Source organism: Pieris brassicae, chromosome 8 (genome assembly GCF_905147105.1).
Source record: "Pieris brassicae chromosome 8, ilPieBrab1.1, whole genome shotgun sequence".
Lineage (NCBI taxonomy): Eukaryota > Metazoa > Arthropoda > Insecta > Lepidoptera > Pieridae > Pieris > Pieris brassicae.
Window position 1 is genome coordinate 17,532,236 of NC_059672.1, and position 22,948 is coordinate 17,555,183.

Below are 22,948 nucleotides of genomic sequence, written 5' to 3' on the forward strand. Positions count from 1 at the left end.
ACGATATCCCGCTTTCCTTGCTCTAAAATTCAAACAAATATAAGCAAAATAACCTCTAAACAGGAAACGTGATAATTGTTAGAGCTGTAAAATTAATATATGACTTGAAAAATATTTATTTTGCCAAGTGATCGGACTATTTAGTACTAACTTATTTAGACATGACTGGCTACGAGGTTCGACATTCAAATGCTAAAAAGGTATCGGTACTTCAACAAATACAATATTATGATTAAACACAGAATGTCGGGGTATTTCTGAGCTTTTACATTTTATTACAGGGAAAGGGTTTATATGCAACTAAACAGTACAATATTGGAGATGTAATATTAGAAGAGGATCCTTTGGTGTCATGTCAATTTACATGGAACGCTGCGTACCGGTATCTGGCTTGTGATCATTGTATGAGGTACATTTAATAGAGATTAATAAACTATATGACAAATATTTTCTTTCCAACTGTAATTTAGTAGGTATATGTCCATATTATTGATTCAGTTGAATTGTATTTTAAAGCTGCATAAAATGATTGTTTTAATTGTGTGTGAAATCATGCTGTGATGTTGTCATAACAAAACTGTGTACTAATTTCAGGCCTCTTGAGACACCAGAACAAAATGTTAGAAGACTAGCTGTAAAACCAGACATAGCATTACCACATTCAGATGGTTTCGAAGCACCCTTAATGGATGTAACGAGTTGTAATGCCTGTGGTGTGCTGTACTGTTCCGATAGATGTAGGGTAAATGCTAGCGTCAGTTACCATAGATCATTGTGCTATGATCAATCTGATGCTAGTCACCCTATACATATCCTGCTAGAAGCTTGGAAGTAAGTAGACTTTTTATGTAAAATGTCTTTATTAATTTAATTTTAACTTGGCAGCAAACATATTATATTCCATATAATAATCATATTACATATTGTATATAACATACTGAAATTATTTAGAAATTTCAGAATGTAATGTAAATAAATTCTATTGATTCTATACATAATATTAGAATTTGTGACGAGTGTCCATAAGCTATGAGAATATTCTCATAGCTGTATGTATGTTGTACTTTATGAAGAATGTTAAACCTTAATCTTATGAACCTCTATTTCCTATTGATAGATATGTATTATTTTTTGTATATTTTTGTTACAGACAACTACATTACCCACCTGAAACAACAAGTATCATGCTATTGGTCAGAATATTAGCATACATTAAACAACATCCAGATCCTGCAATGGCTGCTTCCAACATCAAACAGTTTTGCCATAGAACCATTAATGAAGATGCTGAATTGATGCACAAATTGCTTGGAGATCAGTTTAAAGATCAGCTTAATACTTTAAGAGATTTGACAGCAAATGTAATTAGTGGAGATTATGTTGAGGAGGTAAGTTTTTATATTGCTTAGTATAATTGATTAAATTGAGTTTAGTAGAGGGGTTTATCAAGAATGACAAATAGATGAAAAAGTTGCAGAATTGTGTTTGCTGCTGGCCCATTTGTATACAAAGCACTAGTCGAATCCGTTATAACATTGGACTTTCAAGCTATGGGAGAACATGCAAAACTAATATCTAAATCAAACATTTGCAATACAAATACATATTTTAAAAACAATTGCTCCTATACAATTAAAATCACAATATAAAGAGAACTACGGAAAGCTGCATTTTAAAAAATTATACCTATACAAGAGAAAGTGCAGCTAGGATTATTAAATGAAAACTACTTAAAATTACAGAAAATTACCTCAAAACAAAGTATACACAAAGAAAATTAAAAAGCGAATTTCTATACAATACCCAAATACAATAATTTATATGGGAAAACACATTAGACTACATTATTCCAAATTTAATAAACTCCCTACCAGCTACACTTCTTACTAATTTAACAAGAAACAATAGGAAATTTAAATTAAAAAAAATATTACATAAATCAAACAATTATAAATTATGCATAACAAAAATTATGCTAATTAGACATTATTGTCATTTAATACATATTCAAATATAAGAACTTACCTGTATTCAAATGAGAATTCTCGACAAGAACAGGTTTCTTGCATCGGCTTCATTTTGGTTTATGACGTTTTGCTTGCAAGTTTAGTGGTTTGATTGTTATAATGTTGTAGTTTATATGTCAGTGGCCTTCGTATATATGTTAATGATTTAAATATGTTCGACGTCCTGGTGGACAGAAAAACTGTGACCAGTTTGTGTTTCCACCACACCAACTTCCTTTATATTAAGATCATTTATACAATAAATAAAATAGCTATATGACTCCATACATACTCTTAAAGAGAGGTAAATATTAAAACAGACTGCATTCATTTGGGAAATGCTGAAGAGCTACTTCTACTGGGCTTATAAATCAGACCTGCATTTGTCCTAATAATTTCAAATAAATAATATTGACAATTGGTTGATTGGAAGCCATGAAACCATCTGGAAAAATCACAAATTTCTAATTGGCTGTTTGAGTTTTTTAATTTATAATCATATTTACACTTTTTAGTTTCTATCACCTGAAGGTTTTTGTACCCTTATGGCTCTGGTTGGTACAAATGGCCAGGGAATAGGTACAAGCCCTCTTGCACAGTGGGTACACTATGTATCCGAGTTGGCTATGTCTGATGATGAGCGGCAACAAATGGATCTATTTATTGACAGGTTATATAAGGATGTTGAAAATGGTAAGAAAATATTTTAATAAGATATAGTAGTATAAAACAATTAACTCGAGGCAACAATTTTGAAATCTAGTTTTAAATGCTACTTTATGCTATTATTTTGACGAAAACCATAAAAATATCCTGCAAAAATAAAAGATTATTAAAACTACTTACACTAAATGCAAATAACGCAATAATAACAAACTATTATAAAAAATATGAAAAATTGTTAAAAAAAGTTGTAAATACGGCAAAAAACTACAATACATTAACAAAATGAACAAATCCAATAATAAAGTAAAAACAATGTGGAGTATAATTAATGAACGCACCAATAAAACATTAAAATAATTTCCGAACCCAAACAAGTAGCTAACATTTTCAACAACTTTTTTGCATCTATCGGCGAAGAAAGCCACCACAGAATAAAGCCAAATGCAAACAAGTAGACCAAAATGTAATCCCGTACTTTCTCCTTCCGAAAACAATGTTTCTCAGCCCTGTAGACCCTTATGAAATAAATATTTTAATAAAAATCTTAAAAACAAAAATAGCCACGGTATTGACGAACTTCCACCAAAATTACTTAGGAAATGTGCAGACGAACTCACTCTACCATTCTACAAATTGATAAATCAATCCTTCGAGAAAGGTGTTTTTCCTGATCAACTCAAAATAGCAATAGTGAAGTCCTTACATAAGAAAGACGACAAAACAGATCCAATAGCTCTATTACCTACTGCATCAAAGATATTTGAGAAAACAATGTGTAATCGGGTGTACGCCTTCTGCGAGAAATATGGAATATTCAATGAATGTCAAAATGGTTTTCGAAAAAACAGGCCAACAACTTTAGCAGTATATAAATTCACACAGGAAGCTCTTAATATAATAAATAATAAAGAATACGCAATCGGTCTGCTCCTAGACATGACTAAAGCCTACGACAAGGTACAATATGAAATATTGTTAAATAAGCTCTATGGGATAGGTATCAGCGAGAAAACTAACGAATGGTTCAATTCCTATCTTGAAAACAGAAAACAATTAGTAGAAATATAATTCTATAATAATGAAACAAAAATTCTACAAAATTACCGCTCTGACAGTAAAACAATAAAAGCCTCAATACCACAAGGAAGCGTTATAGGGTGCCTTTTTCTCATTTATATAAACGAACTTCCAAAAACCATAGAAGGACCCGGTCCATGTGTTTTAGTCGCTGATGATATTTCGATTATAACCCCCTGTCATGATATCACTAACATACACTCTACACTCAATAATATTCTAACAAAAACAATAACCTGGATGAATGCACACAATCTTGAAAACAAATTTTGAAAAAACCAAAACAATAGCATTCCACCCCCGTTAAAAAAAAGCCACTTTCTCTAAATTTCTCTTTTAACAACCACACAATAGAACAAGATAACGAATTTTCATTACTAGGTATAACAATAGACACAAACATAAACTGGAAATCACACATACTAAAAATAAAATCAAAACTATCAAAATTTTTATATGCTTTCCGGGAAATAAAAAATACTACGGACCTGAAAACCGCACTAACAACCTACTACGCCTATGCGCATGCATGGCTAAACTACGGTGTAATAATGTGGGGAAATAGCACCGACGCACCAGCACTATTCACAACTCAAAAAAAGTTAATTCGGTACATAGTTAACATAGAACAAACAGACAGCTGCAAACCACATTTCATAAAACTAAACATTATCACTCTACCCTCATTATACATATTGGAAATCTGTAAATTTAGTTAATTCCCATACACACAAAGAATATTACACCACACGCGAAGACATACAGACAAGATACACACTTCGACACAAAAAACGCCTAAACCTACCATCCTCCCGATTTCAAATACATGCATCTAGCCCACTAGTCATGTCAATCAAAATTTATAATAAACTACCTGAGACAGTAAGAAATGAAAAAAAGATACATATATTTACAAACAAACTAAAAAAACTTCTTATACGTAAATGTTATTATAGCGTTAATGAGTACCTAGAAGATAAAAATATAGTTTAATTTCATAATTATTAATCCCTAAATATTCTAAATTAAATAAATAAAAAAATGTTCTCTTCTGTATTCTAAATAATTAATACTAACCTGAAATGTAAAATTTCATGTACTATTTTGTTACTATTAATTATGTAATATAAATTTTGTAATGCCTTCTTTTGCTGTGCCCTAACAGGGTCCATAATATTGTACCTAGCTTTAAGCCCCTTAAACATCTATTGTAACATTATGGAATGCAAATAAATATATGAATATGAATATTGTTACGAGCTAGGGGATCGGATAGAAAATGCCGTAGATTTATTCAAGGGTTTATTTCTTGGTAAATCAATGAGGAATTTATGGGCACAAATTACTTGCAGAGATGCACTAATAACACAACAACACAGTCACTAATTACTTCACTTATGCACACTTCACACAGTACTTTATCACTTTATTCGCACTTTATCGCTTCGGTGTTTCGCTCTTGTTATCGCATTCAAAACTAAAGGCGACTAGTCGCGTTTCGGCTCGCTTATATATCCCTGGGAATAATTCTAAACAGAATTCGAGAACTTTCTAGGCGGGCTTGCTACTGAGTAGCGATTGCACAATTCTAGAACGTCCGCACTCTTTGTCTCTTTCGCACGTTGCTCCGTCCTTGTCGTACGGCGTTCTAGAGTGCTCAGTCTGGTTTCGAGAAAGTTCTGATCTTCTCTCTCTCTCTCTCTCTCGTATCATTTCGTCCTTGTCTCACACCTAGAAAGTTCGGTCTAGAATATTCCTTCATCAAAGGGGTATACCTAGGCCTGAAAACGCCTGAAAACGGGTCTCCTGAAAACTGCACCAATCGACTACACATGTTCTGAAACTGACTGAAAAAAGGATTCAGCTTCCTGAAAACTAGGGTAACATTATGGAAATTATAATTTTCTAATATGTGATTGACCCTCTCCTGAAACGGTCAGAAATCATATTACAGCCTGCTGAAAAGTTCTCTAACTAGTGGAAAAATCTAGAAACATTGCAGTCGACCCGTCTCCGTAACAATATGAATATGAATATTTTAGCTTTGTTTTCTGTGTACTGATTAATTTGAACCCAGTTTGTGTAAAATTTTATTAAAGAAATATGTACATGATAGTGCTCTTTAAGAATGTAAATAATTAATGTTTTTAGTTTAATAAAGAAAATTGTGCTGTATTTAATGCAGATTGATATACTTTAAAACCCTTGCAATTCTAGAAGCTGGACAGTTTCTCAACAATGAGGGTTCCGGCCTTTATCAGCTGCAAAGTGCAAGTAACCATAGCTGTACGCCTAACGCTGAGTCTACTTTTCCTTATGGAAATCATCGGATACAATTAAAAGCACTGAAAACAATTGTGCCCGGAGAAGAGATTTGTATCAGCTATTTAGATGAATGCTCCTTACAACGCTCGAGGCATTCCAGACAAAAGGTTTTTTATTTTTATCAAATTTCATTTCAAAATCGTGTCGCTAGATGGCGTGGTACTCAACTACTTTAACATTTTTTAATTAACTAACTAGTGTCTGGCATAACTGATGTTATTGCGTGGTCGAAGATATTTACATATATTAATTTAATTGAACAAGTTTTTAGATATATTAACAATTTATATTAATGTGAATTATTGTTATTTTATAGGAGTTAGCCGAGAACTATCTATTCCTATGTGGTTGTGAGAAGTGCTTATCTGAGAGCAATCAGCCGGACGTTACAAGTGAAGAGGAGATGAGTGAAGAAGAGATTGACTCGGATGACTGATGCTCTAACTTGCTGGCATTCTGTTTGCTGGGACTGTGAATCAGTGATAGTGCTTCAATACGGACTAATTATTATTTTAATAAAAATACCAATAGCGATTTTTACAAATACTAAACGTCAAACTATTTGAGGTTAAATCGTGCTGTGGATGATTTTTTCCTTCTAGTACTGTGCTACATTGACCATATATATATATATATGTTATCAAGTTCCTTCCCTACTTTATCCAGTAGATCATGGGTATATGTTAAAATCAGTATCAGTCAGATCCTTGTTGAACAGCTGATTTGGATTGGACTCAAGAGAAAAATGTAGTTAAGGTAAAGTATAACGGTTTAGTATCAAAATATTCTGTAATTGCATTATAAATGCAGAATATTTTTAAAATGAAAAACAAATGCTAGTAATTGAATACGGCCTAATATGTAGATTTAATAAGTGTTAAAGTTTCCATTGTTTAATGTTTAGTATTTTTGCTTATACAATTTGACAGATAGAACTTAATTAGCTCATAGCCAGATACAAATTGTGTCTGATATAAGGTACAAATGTATCCTGTCTGTATCGTAGGATAAAATAATTTGTATAATAGTTCCGAATAGTTTCACGTTTTCCATACAATGGGCATTCGTTATTTTTCTGTAAGGATAACTAATCGATTATACGTATTCGAACTAAGGTTTCTAGTTTTCTATTCGCATTGCTTTGTAATAAGAAAAAATATAAATGATATTTTGCCAAATTTACCTACCACTCGTATGTAAGTTTAAGCATGCGTTCGTACGCACGTGTACGTAAATGTTCGTGTAATATTGTCTTAGATCACACTTCACATTCTCTTTAACGTAGACATAGACGAGAATTTATATAGGAATAAGTGTTGAAAAACTTAAAACTAGTTAAAATTTGTATTAGTGTTAATGTGATAATCAAGGCCTAAATGTCGTTTATTACAGTAAATTAATATATAATAATAAAAAGCTGATTACTTTTTTATGTTTTGTTTTATTTCTTTAATCGTAAAATACTGTATTGTATTTTGTACATTTTAGTAGGACGTACAACTAGTTTCAATCTGATCATAGGCCTAGTCACCCTGCAACCTAACAAACAAGTCAATTAGAAAATGGCGGCTTGGATCGCCACTCTTCTTAAATACATTAACATCTTGCTATAGATATATTTTCTTACCACAAGATTGTTAAATTTATATGCAAAATTTGATTTGTTTCGTTCGTATATCGTTCCATTATTACGTAGGCTTTGAAAGCAATAAAATATTTTAGAAAATACATAATCCACGAAGTATATTATTCATGTTCAATTATACCTACATATTGCATCTCTTTATGGAGTGGCGGATTTACAAATTTTCAAGGCTGCGAAGTTAGCCCTTGCCTCTACAGTCCAACAATTTCATTGGAATTGCAAGGAGCATTATTTTGGGTTTGATTTTTGAGCACAAAATTAAAAACTCTTATCCAGTTCACAACCTGCAATCACTAGTAGTACTGACATGTATGGGTTGATAGGGGGAAGACAGAAGAGGAAAATACATTTTCTTATACAAATACTACATTACTACATACATTGGAGGGCGCATTAGCTGTTTTACTCTACAATATGAAAGTTTGCTACTCCGAATGTAGAATGACAAGTGATAGGGAAAGTCATTGGCCAATTTTGTTGTAGATATCTTTTTGATTGCTATGATTTACGGAATGCCGTTAGGCTCTAGCCTACTCAGCCTACTGGTAAACCGCCACTGTCTTTATAAGTTAATGAATGACACAGCAATATTACTGAGTATTGTAATTTATTACTGTATGTATTAAGGTTGTTGTTATAGAAGATGTACAATTGTATGATAGTTATCAATAAAAATATGGTCTGATATTTTGTTGATTATTTCGCTTTTCGAAATCGAAACTAAAATCCCCACTGTCAATCCCTTACAGAAATTCGTTAATATAATCGAATTTTGATCAAATATTGAAATCTTCGGTCATTCCTAAAGAATTAAACGCCCCAAAAGTCCACAAAGGAACGGAGGGCTGTAATGTCAAAGTGCAAATTCGCAAACGAAAATTGAATTGAGAAAACAAACGGGACCTCGGGAAACGTCTTAAAGTACTTTAACTATATTATGTAGGACATCAAGTCGTATTAAATTTTTCATTTTTATTCTTGCGGCATGACGGTTGGAATTCCTGTGTCTTTGATCTAAACAGGAAAAAGATGGACGAAAATGCACTTCAGCTGTCTTCATAAAGGGGAAAAATATAATTTATTCACGAGATAATTTTCTCCCTGTAAGATGTTGAACTGGGGGAATGAATGTTTGTACTGCAGAGACGCCTCTAATGGTGTACTTTGACCGGTCTTAGTGCGAGGATTTCTTTTATAGATGTTTTAGGTTTATACATTTTATAAGTTAAGATATTTTTAACATACAAAAGCGAGACACAAACCATTGTTACGATATAACTGATATCAGAATATTTTTTAGTTATCAATTGCATGTTTTTACCTTTGATGACTAATACAATTAGAATACCCAAACGTAAAATGTTTGAATTGAGCGAATAATCTGTAAACTCGCTTAACGTCCCTTAAACTCGTACAGGCGACACATAAATTGTTCTATCGTTTCAAAGACTTGAAACTGTGCGTATTTAATTTAAATCGTTATCAAAATAACATTCATTTTTCCGAGTATTATGTGTCCGTGTCAAATATGAAGGGTAAAGTGGCCCCTAGAACTTAGGGTCTCCCATTGAACTAGTTCAAACAAATCTAGAATGTTTCCACGGTCATATTCTAAGACGATGGGTCGAAACTTTAACTAATTAACATACCTACAAATAACTTAATTATTAATATTTGAATACAAGATTTCTTTATTCTACTCAAAATCCCATCCAAAATAGGGCGATCTAATAACGCAAATTGTCTTGAAATATGGACTGCAAAAATGTTTTTATTTCAGTAAATATCTCGTTTATGAGCAATTTTCCTCAAATAAACGAACGACTAACAATATTATATTCATGAAAAGTATCGTTAACAGTACTTTCGTGTTTTTACTGGTTTGCATTTACATAATTATTGTATTATCAAAAATGTGGTTAAGAATAGAAAACATAACCTATTTTTACACCAAATTCGTCTACGAAAAAAGAGATTTAATAGGCATATTCAAGTTATGTTTATAGACTAACTGGTTAATGTAAGCGCAAGAAAAAATATTGTCGTTTAAAGAATATATTGGTACTAAATAAAATTGATATGTTTTGTTGTATAAGAAAATGTTTGTATAATACAGAGAAATCAAACTCCATTAACTCATACCTTAATACTTTTTTTATCTGTTATTTTTATGCTACTAATACTTAAGAATCATTATTATTTATTTATGAGTGTTGTTACAACTAATATATTATTAAATAAAACACTTAGACAATATAAAATATGAAACAGAAAACATAAATAAGTACATTAATATACAAAAAGACAAATCGTCTACTACTGCTAAACAAAGCTAAAGCCTCCACGCCGCTTCAAATATTTCCTCACATCCTGTAAGGTGTGTGAGGTGAGGTGGAAAATATTAACATCCTCATAATTAGTGTCACAGTTATATAAAACCCGAGACATTGGCGAATTATGCAGGTAATTCATATTCGTACGAGGTACATGGAACAATTGTGAGGGATTCTTAGAGAAATTAATTAAATGACGATAAAATTAATATTTAAAGAAGGTATGTGAATATGTGGTATAATATTTCCATAGTTTTCTGAAATGCGATACGAATATGTTAGGTGAACCATTTATTGTAATTTGCAATTCCTAGTTGTACCCTATTAATAGGGGACCAAAGCGCGTTGCTGGGACCTATCCTAATAACGCCGGATATGGCTTTGAGGGCCAGATTTAAATTAAAATCGTCTCTTTGAAGAAATAGCGGCAAGGGTATCTAATTGTGATCCATTCAGAATATTGGCCTTCGAGCGGGTTGTGAATAATTGAAGAAATTTTATATTCGGATGCCTTTCGTCCTCTGTTATTGAGTTAGAGCCGGTGAAGGCACGGCAAATTGCTTTGACTAATGAAAAATTCTGTGATGAAACGTTGCGGTTCTTGAATTTATTGGTAAAATTATTATTTTACGTTCCGTCATCATTTCGTCTTTACTGGGAATGAGATGCTTTTCATGAAATATTAATTTGTGACGACCTAAAAATTAAATAAGTGAAACAGCAGGTATGTTTTTAAAGTGTTAGCGAAGATATTTGAGATTCTCGAGCCTGTAATCGGGCGTTTGAGTCTTATATCAAATAGTCTGTACATCAACGGATATATCTATTTTTCACTTGCCTTCGATTATCCTTAGGATACCGGCATGTCTGAACCCAAAAATCAACGTCTTGTGGACAAAAAGATTGCTGTTCACGAATTTGATAAAGACAATAACAAAAGGTTGTTGTTTTATTGTATTATTATTGTTTAAAGATGGCAAACAATGTCAAATATTACTTTTGATTGACAGAACATCTTTTGGATGAAGTATTTTGTAAATCTACATACATACGTCTGCACGATCATGTCGATCTAAATTCCAATTTGGTTATTCATGGCTTCAATCGGCTTGGACTAACTCCTATATCTAGATATCCAGTGCGTCTAATTATTATACGGTAAGTCAAATTAGTTCCATGATAACTAGATAGTCATAGATATGACAAAGATGTAATTTAAAATACATATGTAGAGTAATTAATTGTGTGTGTAGATAAGTGTGGTTCAACCAAATAAACCATCAATCAATAAAGCAAACAGGCAAGTTTAAGAATCCTAAGTTATAAGCTTTATCATCTGATAAGGTTTATACATAATACATGTATAAATTAGGATTCAATTTAAAATCAATATTTATTTAATCATTTTGATAACTATGTATTTACCCCTATGTACGTCAATATTTAAATAAAGGAATATTTTTAATCGCCGTTTTGGTGAATAAATATTAGATTAGTGGACGATTAGAATTGCGACATAAGAACCTATCTTCAAGGCAGATTAGATAGTATCTACATATTAAATATATGAAGACTGAAGTTATAATTTTGGGTTAAAATATCAATTCTATTAAAATAATGTAGTAGAAATTTACATTTCATAGAGTGAATGTTTAAATTAAGAAACAAGTAAGAACTACATCGAGATTCCCGGCGCTCGGATAGGAATTTCATTTACATTTTCAGCCGTCTCAGTTTTACTTTTCCACTAAAACAAGTTTTACTGTAATAGCTGTTCTGACTCGGAAACTATTTTAGAAGAAGGTTGCGTAGTAAATTGAAAAGCCTCGCGCTCATAGAACGTAACTCGCATAACTCCAAGGGAATAAACAGAGAATGAAAATAGGTTAAGCGGACCCTCGGGCTTTGGGAACACTATCACTTTTTGTATCAGAAAGGCAGTGCTAATAAAAATTTAGCAACGCACCGGATAGAGAATTGCCGGTTTGGGCGCTTGACAACGTTGAACATAAAAAGTCAAAAGGGTTTATACTGGGCCCTAGTTGGCTACTGAATATAAAAATGTTATATTAGTGTCAAGAAGGCTTACACTCGCTTTAAATATGGTTCCTCAAATATTTCTTTGATATTAAGTGAAGATAAAGCTAAATTTGATTAATTAAGATTACAGAATAAAAATAATAAATAAATATTTCGTGCGATACAAGTTTTCTGCACTTTCAAGTGCGGATATAACACATTTCTGCGTTAAACTTAATGAATATAATTACTTTAAGTAAATGATATGAAGCTGGGCCTAAAACAAATCCCATAACAGATCTATTCATTAGTGCTATCCGCTGAATAAAGCGTACAACAGCTATGAATTGCCATTTACGGGTATAATCTAAGGGATTTCGCCTAAGTTGTGCTGGTACGTTAGTCATCAATCTTGCTCAAACCCGCATAATCGCTGCGAAAGATGTGGATTACAGTGACCTAGGTTTTTTAGTCATACATACTAATGGGACACGCTTTTTCACTTACATTGGGCCGCTTTTTTCCCCATGGACAAGCGGAATAATGTTGGAATTGGCTATTTACTATTTGTTTTGGATGTTAGCGTAAATAAGAAGTACAGTATTTATTATCGATATTAATGCATACTTTTATAATTAGTGTGTATTCGTAGTTTTGATTGAATAGTATAATATCTATATATGAATTGGAAAATTCTTAACCGCACACCGTATCTTCTAGAACATATAAAAAAGTTGTGTCAAGTGTCACCAAACGTTAACGCGGCCGATAATTTTGGCGTTCCGCTCATGACTTATTTTTTTTAACCAACGTCTGTAAGGTTAGATGGAATCTTTATAATTATTTTTTTTAATTTATTCCGGTGTTTTATGCTTTATTATTATTGTATTTGTATCTATATCTTATCGTAATTTCGTCATATTTGCTAGCGGCCGATGAGGTCTGCTTATAATGTTTGTACAGTCCTGTAGCAAAAATATACAATATATTCAATCCGTTAAAAGGATGCGTGACCCTTAATATAATATGTGTCTAATGTTATTTGAAAGTACGTGGGGAGAATCAAAGACGTCATTTGTTCACGGAATGTGATAATAACGACTTTGGAAACCCTAAAAACAAAGTCGATGGGAGGGTGAGTTTTAATTAAATGCGTCCACGGTAATGAGATGAGAATGAGATGGGATCTTTCTCGTGATTTGTTTGTCTGCGTAATTAAGGGGAGAGACGGAAATCTTAAATTGTAATACATTTATCTCAATGAGGAAGATACAGATTTCGAACTTTGCGAAAATTTTACGGATGACATAAATGTTAACTTAGTTTTGTTATTTATGAGCTACAATTAGAAAAATAACGAATACCTACGGTATTTCGAACAATCCTCTTATGTTCCGCGAGATTAAAGTATAGATAAAATTAAATTATTATTATAACGCACGTATTTGACTCTAACTTAAAGTACAGGTATAAGTAGTCAAATGCCTTAAACACACCGTAAATCAGTCTAATAATATTTTGATAAAAGTACTAAATCCTCATAATACGTCCGTAAATATAATGTAAATCTAAACGTCTAAAATTTTACGATATATTTGCAGTGGCATTTCTTTAAAACTGAATACCACTCAATATAATTAAAATTCCCTAAAGAACTTACAAACCCAGCAGTGGCTGACTGATATAGGCTTTCGGAAAGTGCAATTAGTGCACCCTGTCAACTCTTTTAAAAACAGATTGGATAATCTCTCTTCTTAATAATAATAAAATATAGACAGATTTACTGCCTTATATAGAACCACATATGTATTATGTCTCCTAACGAATCGGAAACTTTGTTTGAGTTAGCTTCGACGTGACGTGTGTCTCGAATGTAATGGAGCTTCTTTTGTTTGTCACTTTATTTAGTTACATGAAACCTACATAATCTAATTGAAGTCGTTAAGAAGAAAATGTCGCATTTATACGAAGATAAATTTGGTTACAGGAAAATAATAATTTGTTCAAAGCCTCTGGAGTGAAGGGTTGAGGGATATAGACGCGATTTGCTTGCCTATTAATAGAAAAAAAATCCTATATTCAGTTTGACATTTTTTATATCCATTGCGCCAGACCGAATTCCAAATAAGGCAATGGTTTATAATGGTTTTTTTCTACAACCCAGTTAGAGGCAGTACTTTGAGTTTAAAAGAATTATGGTCGCTCCTAAGATGGACATTACTTTTTCAACTCTTTGTCAGTCACTGTAGTGAATGTATTAATAGAATTTTTGTGATTAACACATTTACTAACAATACTATTCTAAATTCAAACCACTTTTACTATTAGCAAAGTACAGTTCCTTTACCATTCAACCAACTAGATCTTTTTGTATAGATGTGATAGAAAAATGCTTAAATGAAATGTTATTTTTTTACATAAAAATAGACTCTTAAATTCTTTACACTTACCCATTGTCAAGATAGATTAAGATTTAGAAGCAGACAATCAACTATCTAAGGTGACGATCAACGACAATCTTAATTTTTTCTCACTGTATTGCAGTACTCTTAAGAAAAGTGTTTTATCTAGCCACATAATTGCGGTCCAGTCGAATATTCCATGTCTAGATTTTCATACTAATATATTCATAGTGTCGTTTATATACGGTTTAATATTACCTATTATCATTAACCTACACTTGTACCGTAAAATATAATGAAACTAGAGGCATGGAAACTATGTACGTTAATTTGACAAGGGTTAGATTACAGGCAGCCATCTTATTGGGTAATTTTGCAGGTAAAGTTAGAATTTAATGAGTTTTGCTACATTTACAGCGTTTGAACGTAATTTTATCAATTATATAGAGGAAGTGCTTTTATTAATATTTGGAACTAAATTGTCAACGTAAACGTGTTCAGTTAGAAGGGCAAAACGAATGAATGAGATATACCGATTTAAAATATGATTAGATAGATATAAAGTAAAGAATAAGAATCTTTGCGTGTTTATTATTGCATTTCCTGTGAAATGATTAGCTTTCAGCACACGGTCCTCAAACGTGAAGCAAGATATATAAATATTCGGCCCCATGGAGTACTGTTCTCATCTCTGGGCGGGAGCTCTTCAGTACCAGCTCCTTCAACTTGATCGTATTCAACGAAGAGCGGTTCGAATCGTCGACGACCAATGCCTCTCCTGGCGTTTCGTCAAGATGTGGGGTCAATGCATCTTCTACCGCTGTATCCGTCATTCCAAGACTGAGCGTTTTTAAGGAAGTTTTTGCTACGCACCACCACTGTGTTGAACCAGCTGCCTACTGAAGTATTTCCGAACTAATTCGACGTAGGGTCCTTCAAGAAAGAGCGTACCAATTCTTAAAAGGCTGACAACGCACTCGCGAGCCCTCTGGCATTAAGAGTGTCGATGTGTCGGTATCACTTAACATCAGGTGAAGCTTCTGCCTGTTTAAAAGAAAACACTTTTTAACCAGATTGAAGCTATGTATTATTATAAACTTATAATTATTTTACATAATTTTAAAATTAAATTTTTGCAACGTTTCGCGTGCTTTACAGCGTGCGTGGTCACGGTGACTGAAGACAAAAGGTGTTGAATGTCAAAAGTATCACAGCTTTAGAGAAAGTTGTGTTATCTGTATCTTTAACAACAGACAATACTAGATATAATATAATATTAAGACTTATTTTTGATAAAGAGCCTGACAGTTTCAATGTTTATAATTGTTTAGAGGAATCAGTGATTGAGCTAGTTTGATTGATAGTTTTAAATAATGGAAGTTTGCGGGACGGCTGTATCGTGTAGGAGGTGCGGGACGGTCTGGCCGTAATTTATTCTTAGCACACTTCACAATTAACCGCAATATAATATTATAATACCTTAATTATTTTTACGTTACAACATGCAGCGTGTTAGTTTTTCAATAAAAATATATATTATTCTATAGATTAACAAATCAATGCGAATATTATATTTATTTTTTACCCTTGTATTAGGTCCTTACATATGAAATTGGCGTTTTCTCGTGCTGGCCACTTTGACCTCAAACACCTCCTCTTTGGTTAGGAATTTCAAATTCAAATTTGTACATGTATGTATTTGTGCTTCGATGACCGTCATTCATTTGTTTTTTTCTGTTTGCGTCACTCATTTTACAAAATGGAAAACTTAAAGTATCGCATTATTTACGAGTACGAGTTCCGCCGTGGCACTAGTGCTGCGGAAACGACTCGAAGGGTGAATGAAATGTATGGTGGTCATGTTGCAAAAGAAAACACAGTTCATTTTTGGTTCCAACGTTTTCGTTCTGGAAATTTCAACCTGCAGAACAAGCCCCATGGACGGCCTGAGAACCAAGTTGATAATGCAGTATTGAAGGCTATTGTGGAAGCGGATCATCGCAAACCACGTCCGAGTTAGCTGCAGGCTGCGGTTTTATTGATAAAACTGTTTTAATTCACTTGAAGCAAATTGGGAAGGTTAAAAAGCTTGAAAGGTGGGTACCTCACGAATTGACTGAAGCAAACCGGCAAACGCGCGTCGACTGCTGCGTTACATTACTGAACCGGCACAATAATGAAGGTATTTTAAACCGAATCATTACCTGTGAGGAAAAATGGATTCTTTACGATAATCGGAAGCGCTCAGCGCAATGGTTGGATCCTGGCCAGCCAGCCAAATCCTGCCCCAAGCGAAAATTAACCCCAAAAAAGTTACTTGTAATAGTTTGGTGGACTAGTGCCGGTATTGTTCATTGCAGTTTTCTCAAATCTGGCCAGACTATTACGGCTGATGTCTATTGTCAGCAATTGCAAACCATGATGGAAAAGCTAGCGGCTAAACAACCTAGGCTGGTCAATCGCTCCACGCCACTGCTACTTCACGACAACGCTAGACCACACACTGCACAACAGACGGCTACCAAATTAGAAGAGCTTCAATTGGAATGTCTAAGACATCCTCCGTATTCCCCGGACCTTGCTCCAACAGATTACCATTTTTTTCGAAATTTGGACAACTTCTTGCAAGTGAAAAATTTAACTCTGATGGGGCAGTCCAAATCGCCTTCACAGATTTTATTGATTCCCGTCCGACTGGTTTTTTTTTGTAAAAGGATCAATGAACTACCTATGAGATGGCAAAAGTGCATAGAAAACAATGGTTCATACTTTGATTAATTAAATATATTAAATTAAAAAATATTCGACTTTTTGTTCCTCCCATACAAAACGCCAATTTCACATGTAAGGACCTTATATATTTTTATATAAAACTATAAATTTTTGTTGTTGTTATTTTTTTTCCTCCACTTTGTTTAATATAATCAGAACTCTCAACGCTTATCCTTTTATAAAATATTTTTTATTCAAGCATAAACCACACCCGGTTTATAAACGCAAAAAATATAACCATGTAAGGTACCTAATTATTCCGTAAATATTTAGACGGACCAGGCTCTCATAAAACCGAGTAAGTTATTGCTGAAATGGCTCGTTACTGTGTACTCGGCAAAATCAAGCTTGCCAAATGGCGTATATTTTCAACGATTTTTCATACAACTTGATAGCGGCGGAATTTTTTATCTCGCTAACGCAGTATTTGCTTAAGCCGAGCCGATCCTTTATGATGTAGATATTAAGGATTTTTTGTTTTTATTATTTGTTTATGTTGTGTGCTGCGGGTAATTTAATTAAGTTTGGCTTTTTATGTGACTGACAAGTTAATTTGATTATCTTTTAACAGTCTAAAAACCTTTATGTTATGAATTTATTAATTTTAACTATTCATAATATTAAATTAATATATAATTCATGTATTTTACATGTAAAAATAATGAAATTATTATGTATTGTAATGTTATATTGCGGTTAATTATACAGTTTAATTATTTACAATAAAAATCTCAATATTACTTTATATATAATATACTCGTAGATTCAAAACATAAAATAACTTAATTTGACATCTTCTAACATCTCAGAATTCAGTTCTTAAACAACAGCAAACTTAGCATTACATTACAAACAAGAACTTAGCATTTACGAAGCTTCACACAACGTAACAGACACTGGGAGTGCCACTCTAAGTTCTTAAAAGAAAAATAAACTTTAACGCTCTTGAAATGTCTCAGCGCACTCCAGTCCTGCCGACGTAAGCATGAGATTTGCACTCGGAAAATTCTCTCCTACAATCTTCAAGAAACCATGAAACCATTCTATTATTGAAATTTACTGACGTTGTACACGTACATATTCTATCGAGTAAAGAATATTTGCCGGATAAAAGGAATAATATCGAGATGCAAGACATTTTTGTTTTAAGATTAAATATAATATTTGTGTTTAAGAATTATCAGTAACGCAACCTTTTTGTACTGTATAATGTTAATATAATATAACATGCATTACTAAAGGAGAGGTTAGAAACAGGTTGGAGTTTGATAATAGACTCATTTAATTTCGAACAGATTAACAAGATTAAAAGAAGAACACAACTATCAATGATGATGATTAAATGATACTTTAAAATCCCATCAGTTGATTAAAATTAAGGCCAAATTTGCTGGCGGTTTCCTACTAACTTACGATTAATATTTTCTTGTCTTAATCGCAAAAAGAACAAAGCTAACAGAGGTCACTGATTATATCGATCGTCCTTGTACTGATACGAGAGTTTCGGGTCAAAGCTTTTATTCGTTCGGCGGTAAGAAGGCATCCTTAAGTGGTATTTGGTCAGAGGGATTTACCTTTGCTCCGTCGACCCACGTCCAACTTAATCAGCCATCTTCATCCTTTTAAGGCGACTTTCTATTTTTACTAGGGCTTTTTGATTACACTTTGGTTACACAACCCAAAAGAATTTCTAGAACGTCTGTTAGTTTTAATGTCTCTCTGGATGTGTCTATCATCTGTTTTAAGTTTTAATAAAAATAGTAATTATAGAAGTTGAGTAATTATATTATTATCTATGTATGTTATGTCACTTATGATTATTGATATATAATATCTAAAACGATCAGACTATTGTTATGTATTATTATATATTTATTTTCTTTGAAATTTTATATCATATACTGTCTATAAAATATTATAAAAATTCATAGCAAAGACATGAAAATAAACTCGTATAAGCGTTTTCTTATAAAACGTAGTTGACCTAATTTTTTGTACTGTTTAGTATCACGTATCAAGACGGAACTTCTTATTTCCTTTATGTATCCCTCCGCTGTTTTCCTTTATCTAAACGTCGAGGAAGAATTTTACGCAACAAAGAACCTTATAATATTACAGTAACAAGTTGAATAAAAATTAAACTTAAAAAAACATACATAATTGTTCACAGTTCATGTGTTACACTCGTAGGTCTCCATACCATTTCAAATGGTATTATGAATGAATTGTATTATGGTGGTTTAATGAGTGTTAATGTCAAAAAATTCTATAAAAAGTAATTGCCAGTCAATTGAAGGAGAATATAAGAAGTTGGGCTCTGAAGTCTATTCCTTACTGGCTGGACTCACTAAGGCTGAAGAAAAAAGGTGTTGAATGTCAAAAAGTATTACAGCTGTAGAAATGACTCACGGTATCCTCTATTTTCGCGGATTGTTTGTCTTGGGGTTTTAATTTGGATATTATTGGATCCCAGGTTTTTGATAATTTTAGGCCGTCTTCTCTATTGAAATTGGGGTTAAAAAGTGTTTTTCTTTCAATGTGTAAAAGCATTGTAACAAAAGACAATACTATGTCGTATCTAGTCAAAAGTACCGATGATATTGGCAGCTGGTTCCTGGCAGATAGTGCAGGGCAGAGAGTACCTACGTATTATGTATACATACGTATGTAGATGTCGAGATAAAAACAATGATCAATGCATGGGGTGACATGACTTAACAATGAAGACCGCAATTAATTCAGAATGGATAAATAACCGAATTTAGATTTACTTACTTATTGTATAAAAATCGCAAGGAAGTAGGACAATATAAGAGATTGTAGCAGTAAAACATAAAAATTGCAAAGCAGGATCCCACTTATATCTTAAGAATACCTGTAAAACTTAGGGATGCGGTTTGCGGCAAGAAATCGATACGCGACATGAGTGAAACACACGATTAGTATTCAATTCGCGTTCGAATTGTATTACGTTTTCCGTCTACGAAAAAAAGGTACTCTATAATTTTATTTTCCGACCAAAACGTACTAACTGGAAACTGATACTTTATATCACATCAGTAGTCGTCTCTTGTCTTCAACTTAATGCAGTAACAAAAATAATGTTTATCTTTTGTTATTTGTTTCTTTGTGAGTAAAGATTTTCTTTAACAAAGCTTGAGATGCACACAATTGTACATGATATAAATCACATCATTATTGCCGTCTTATTCGTTGAGAATAAGATTTGAGAGGTCTCTTGAATGTGAATAGTTAAAGCAAATGATTTATTCAAGTGGAAGTGTGTGTATTTATTTAAATTTCATATAAAAAATAGATATCTTCACACAGATTGTTTTATAGAACATGGGGCAAACGGGCAGGAGGCTCACCTGATGTTAAGTGATACCGCCGCTCATGAATACTTTTAAACGCCAGAGGGCTCGCGAGTACGTTGCCGGCTTTTTAAGAATTGGTACGCTCTTCTTTACGATACTTTAATTGTATCAAATGGCACGTTCATTGTATTGTTTAAATTCGCACAATTCTCTTAAAAAGATGCACAAAGTATTCCAATATTAAAGTTGATGCATCCTTATTATTGAATGCGAAATCATAACTAATAATACTTTATATAGTAAATACGCAATTTCCATTTGATTTTGGAATAACATTCTGCTATCTATACTTGTCTATTAGTTTCACTCACCCATCGGTTACAGAATTACGTGTCAATAAAAGTTCAGGTCACGCACTGGGTTCCTTCAGGTGTTTGTTCTCAATGTTTACCTTCGCTTGTTTGCTTCTACTCTCTTTAATTGACTTGTTTGACATTCCAATGATTTATGAATAAGTGCCTTGCCTACACTTCTCTAGGAACATAAATAATATTGTCTTATGCGGAAGTAGTAACTATTTAAATAAAACAGTTTTGCGAACTGATTCTATTTACAAAATTTCTTGTAATCTATTGCGTATTTCTACTAGTTTTATTTAAGTAAATTAGGCTTTTAATTACTTTATTTGAATAACAATTTAATTAATCTTCTTTATTTTTTTTCTCACAATAAAGTTAACAAACGACGACTTTATAAAAATACAATTTAGCCTACACAATAATTATGGCTAATGAGCCGTATTATGTTGACTTAATTTTCTACAATTCTAGTTAGTATGTAGTTTAAACTAACATAATGTTCACTAATAGTCTCAGTGTTAACCGAACCGCACTTGCACTTATATTCAATACACTAGTTTTAGTAACTCAAAAAGTTTAGTTCTCATTCAGCGTCTTATTCCTGTTGTATCTTACATGTACATAATGAATGAAACTGAAATGTGTTGTAAAAATATGTATTTTAAAAAACAACATTTATCAAAAAACTTCGTATTTAAATTAAAATGGCGTCTTTCAACAGACTAACAAACAAGATTAAATCAAAAATCTGTTAACACAAAATAAATAATTACTAATCTAAACAATCTAATTGAAGAAATATAATTATTTCTCATGTATTTTTGCATTGAAAGTCTTCCTAGTATGAATATATTTCCTAACTGATGGAACATTTGCATGTTTTGATCTTTTTTAATGGAATGTCTTTGTGGACTATATTTGGACGATATTATCTAAGTATATAATAGATTTAGAGCAGTGTTGGCCTAGTGGCTTCATCGTCCGTCTCTCATACCTGAGGTCGTAGGTTCGAACCCCGGTTGTGCACCAATGGATTTTCTTTCTATGTGCGCATTTAAAATTAGTTCGAACGGTGAACGAAAACATCGTGAGGAAACCGGCTTGCCTTAAACCTAAAAAGTCGACGGCGTGCGTCAGGAGCAGAAGGCTGATCACCTACTTGCCTATTAGTTTAACAAATGATCATGAAAAAGATACAGAAATCTGAGGCCAAGACCTAAAAAGGTAAAAGGATTTATTTTATATCTTAGATGTAACCCGAAATTTGCGACTAACAGTCAGCGACGGCACTCTGTAACTTCCAATGGTGATAGTGAGTGCAGGTGGTTTGTCTAGAATATCGACGTAGTATAGTAATTGTATTAAAGTTTATCTTTATGGAATAACGGCCAGAGTGAAGGTCAATAAACGCCTCGTAGCAGTTATAACTAGAACTTTAAATAAATAGATTAGTAGTGTTATTATAAAATTATTAGAGCCATATAACGAAAAGTATTTAACGTTTTTCCAAACCCCAGGAAATTCCATTTATTTTCCGTCTATCACTTTAATGTAGCTCATACGTCAGTTACGTTCACTTAGTCAAATTATAATTACCAATAAATCATCTAATTATATCTTCGATAAATTAATTATGAGGCTTCAATTATGTGTTGCCGTATTTGAACGAAAATGCCTCCAATTAACCAAATCATTATATGTTTAATATCTATTAGATTTTAAATAATTGATAAGTGAAAGTAATTAGGAGTCCTTATTCTATTAGGACTTGTTTTTAAATAATCTTTACAAAGACATGAGACTGAGTTAAAAAGTGATTATTTTAAAGAACAAGGTACATTTAAAGTATGTGATGCGTGTGTGCTGTGGTTATAATTGTCCCTGGCTCAGCATTATGCTGTGGAGCAGAGTTGTCCCACAGCGCTGGTCATTCCGCCCGAGACCACAGCAGCAGCATCAGTCGCCAAAAAAAATTAATAATACCAATACTTAGTAGAAACAAAAAATAATAATAATAATAGTAGTAG

The 22,948-nt window shown here is 32.7% G+C and overlaps 1 protein-coding gene across 1 annotated transcript; it reads left to right on the plus strand.

Annotated features, from left to right (window-relative positions):
- Positions 1-2: 2 nt before the first annotated feature.
- On the plus strand, positions 3-6,629 carry LOC123713540 (histone-lysine N-trimethyltransferase SMYD5). Its single transcript, XM_045667259.1, has 7 exons — positions 3-200; positions 282-409; positions 595-831; positions 1,151-1,388; positions 2,522-2,699; positions 5,967-6,181; positions 6,391-6,629. Exons 1-7 carry the CDS (start codon positions 162-164, stop codon positions 6,508-6,510), a joined length of 1,155 nt encoding a protein of 384 aa, XP_045523215.1. The 5' UTR covers positions 3-161; the 3' UTR covers positions 6,511-6,629.
- The last annotated feature ends 16,319 nt before the right edge of the window (positions 6,630-22,948 follow it).

Excerpts from the sequence above, each read along its gene's own strand:
- LOC123713540 (XM_045667259.1), top strand. The coding sequence starts at position 162 with ATGACTGGCTACGAGGTTCGACATTCAAATGCTAAAAAG. Across the intron at positions 1,389-2,521 it reads GTGGAGATTATGTTGAGGAG|TTTCTATCACCTGAAGGTTT; the intron begins GTAAGTTTTTAT and ends TACACTTTTTAG. Across the intron at positions 2,700-5,966 it reads ATATAAGGATGTTGAAAATG|AAGCTGGACAGTTTCTCAAC; the intron begins GTAAGAAAATAT and ends TTGCAATTCTAG.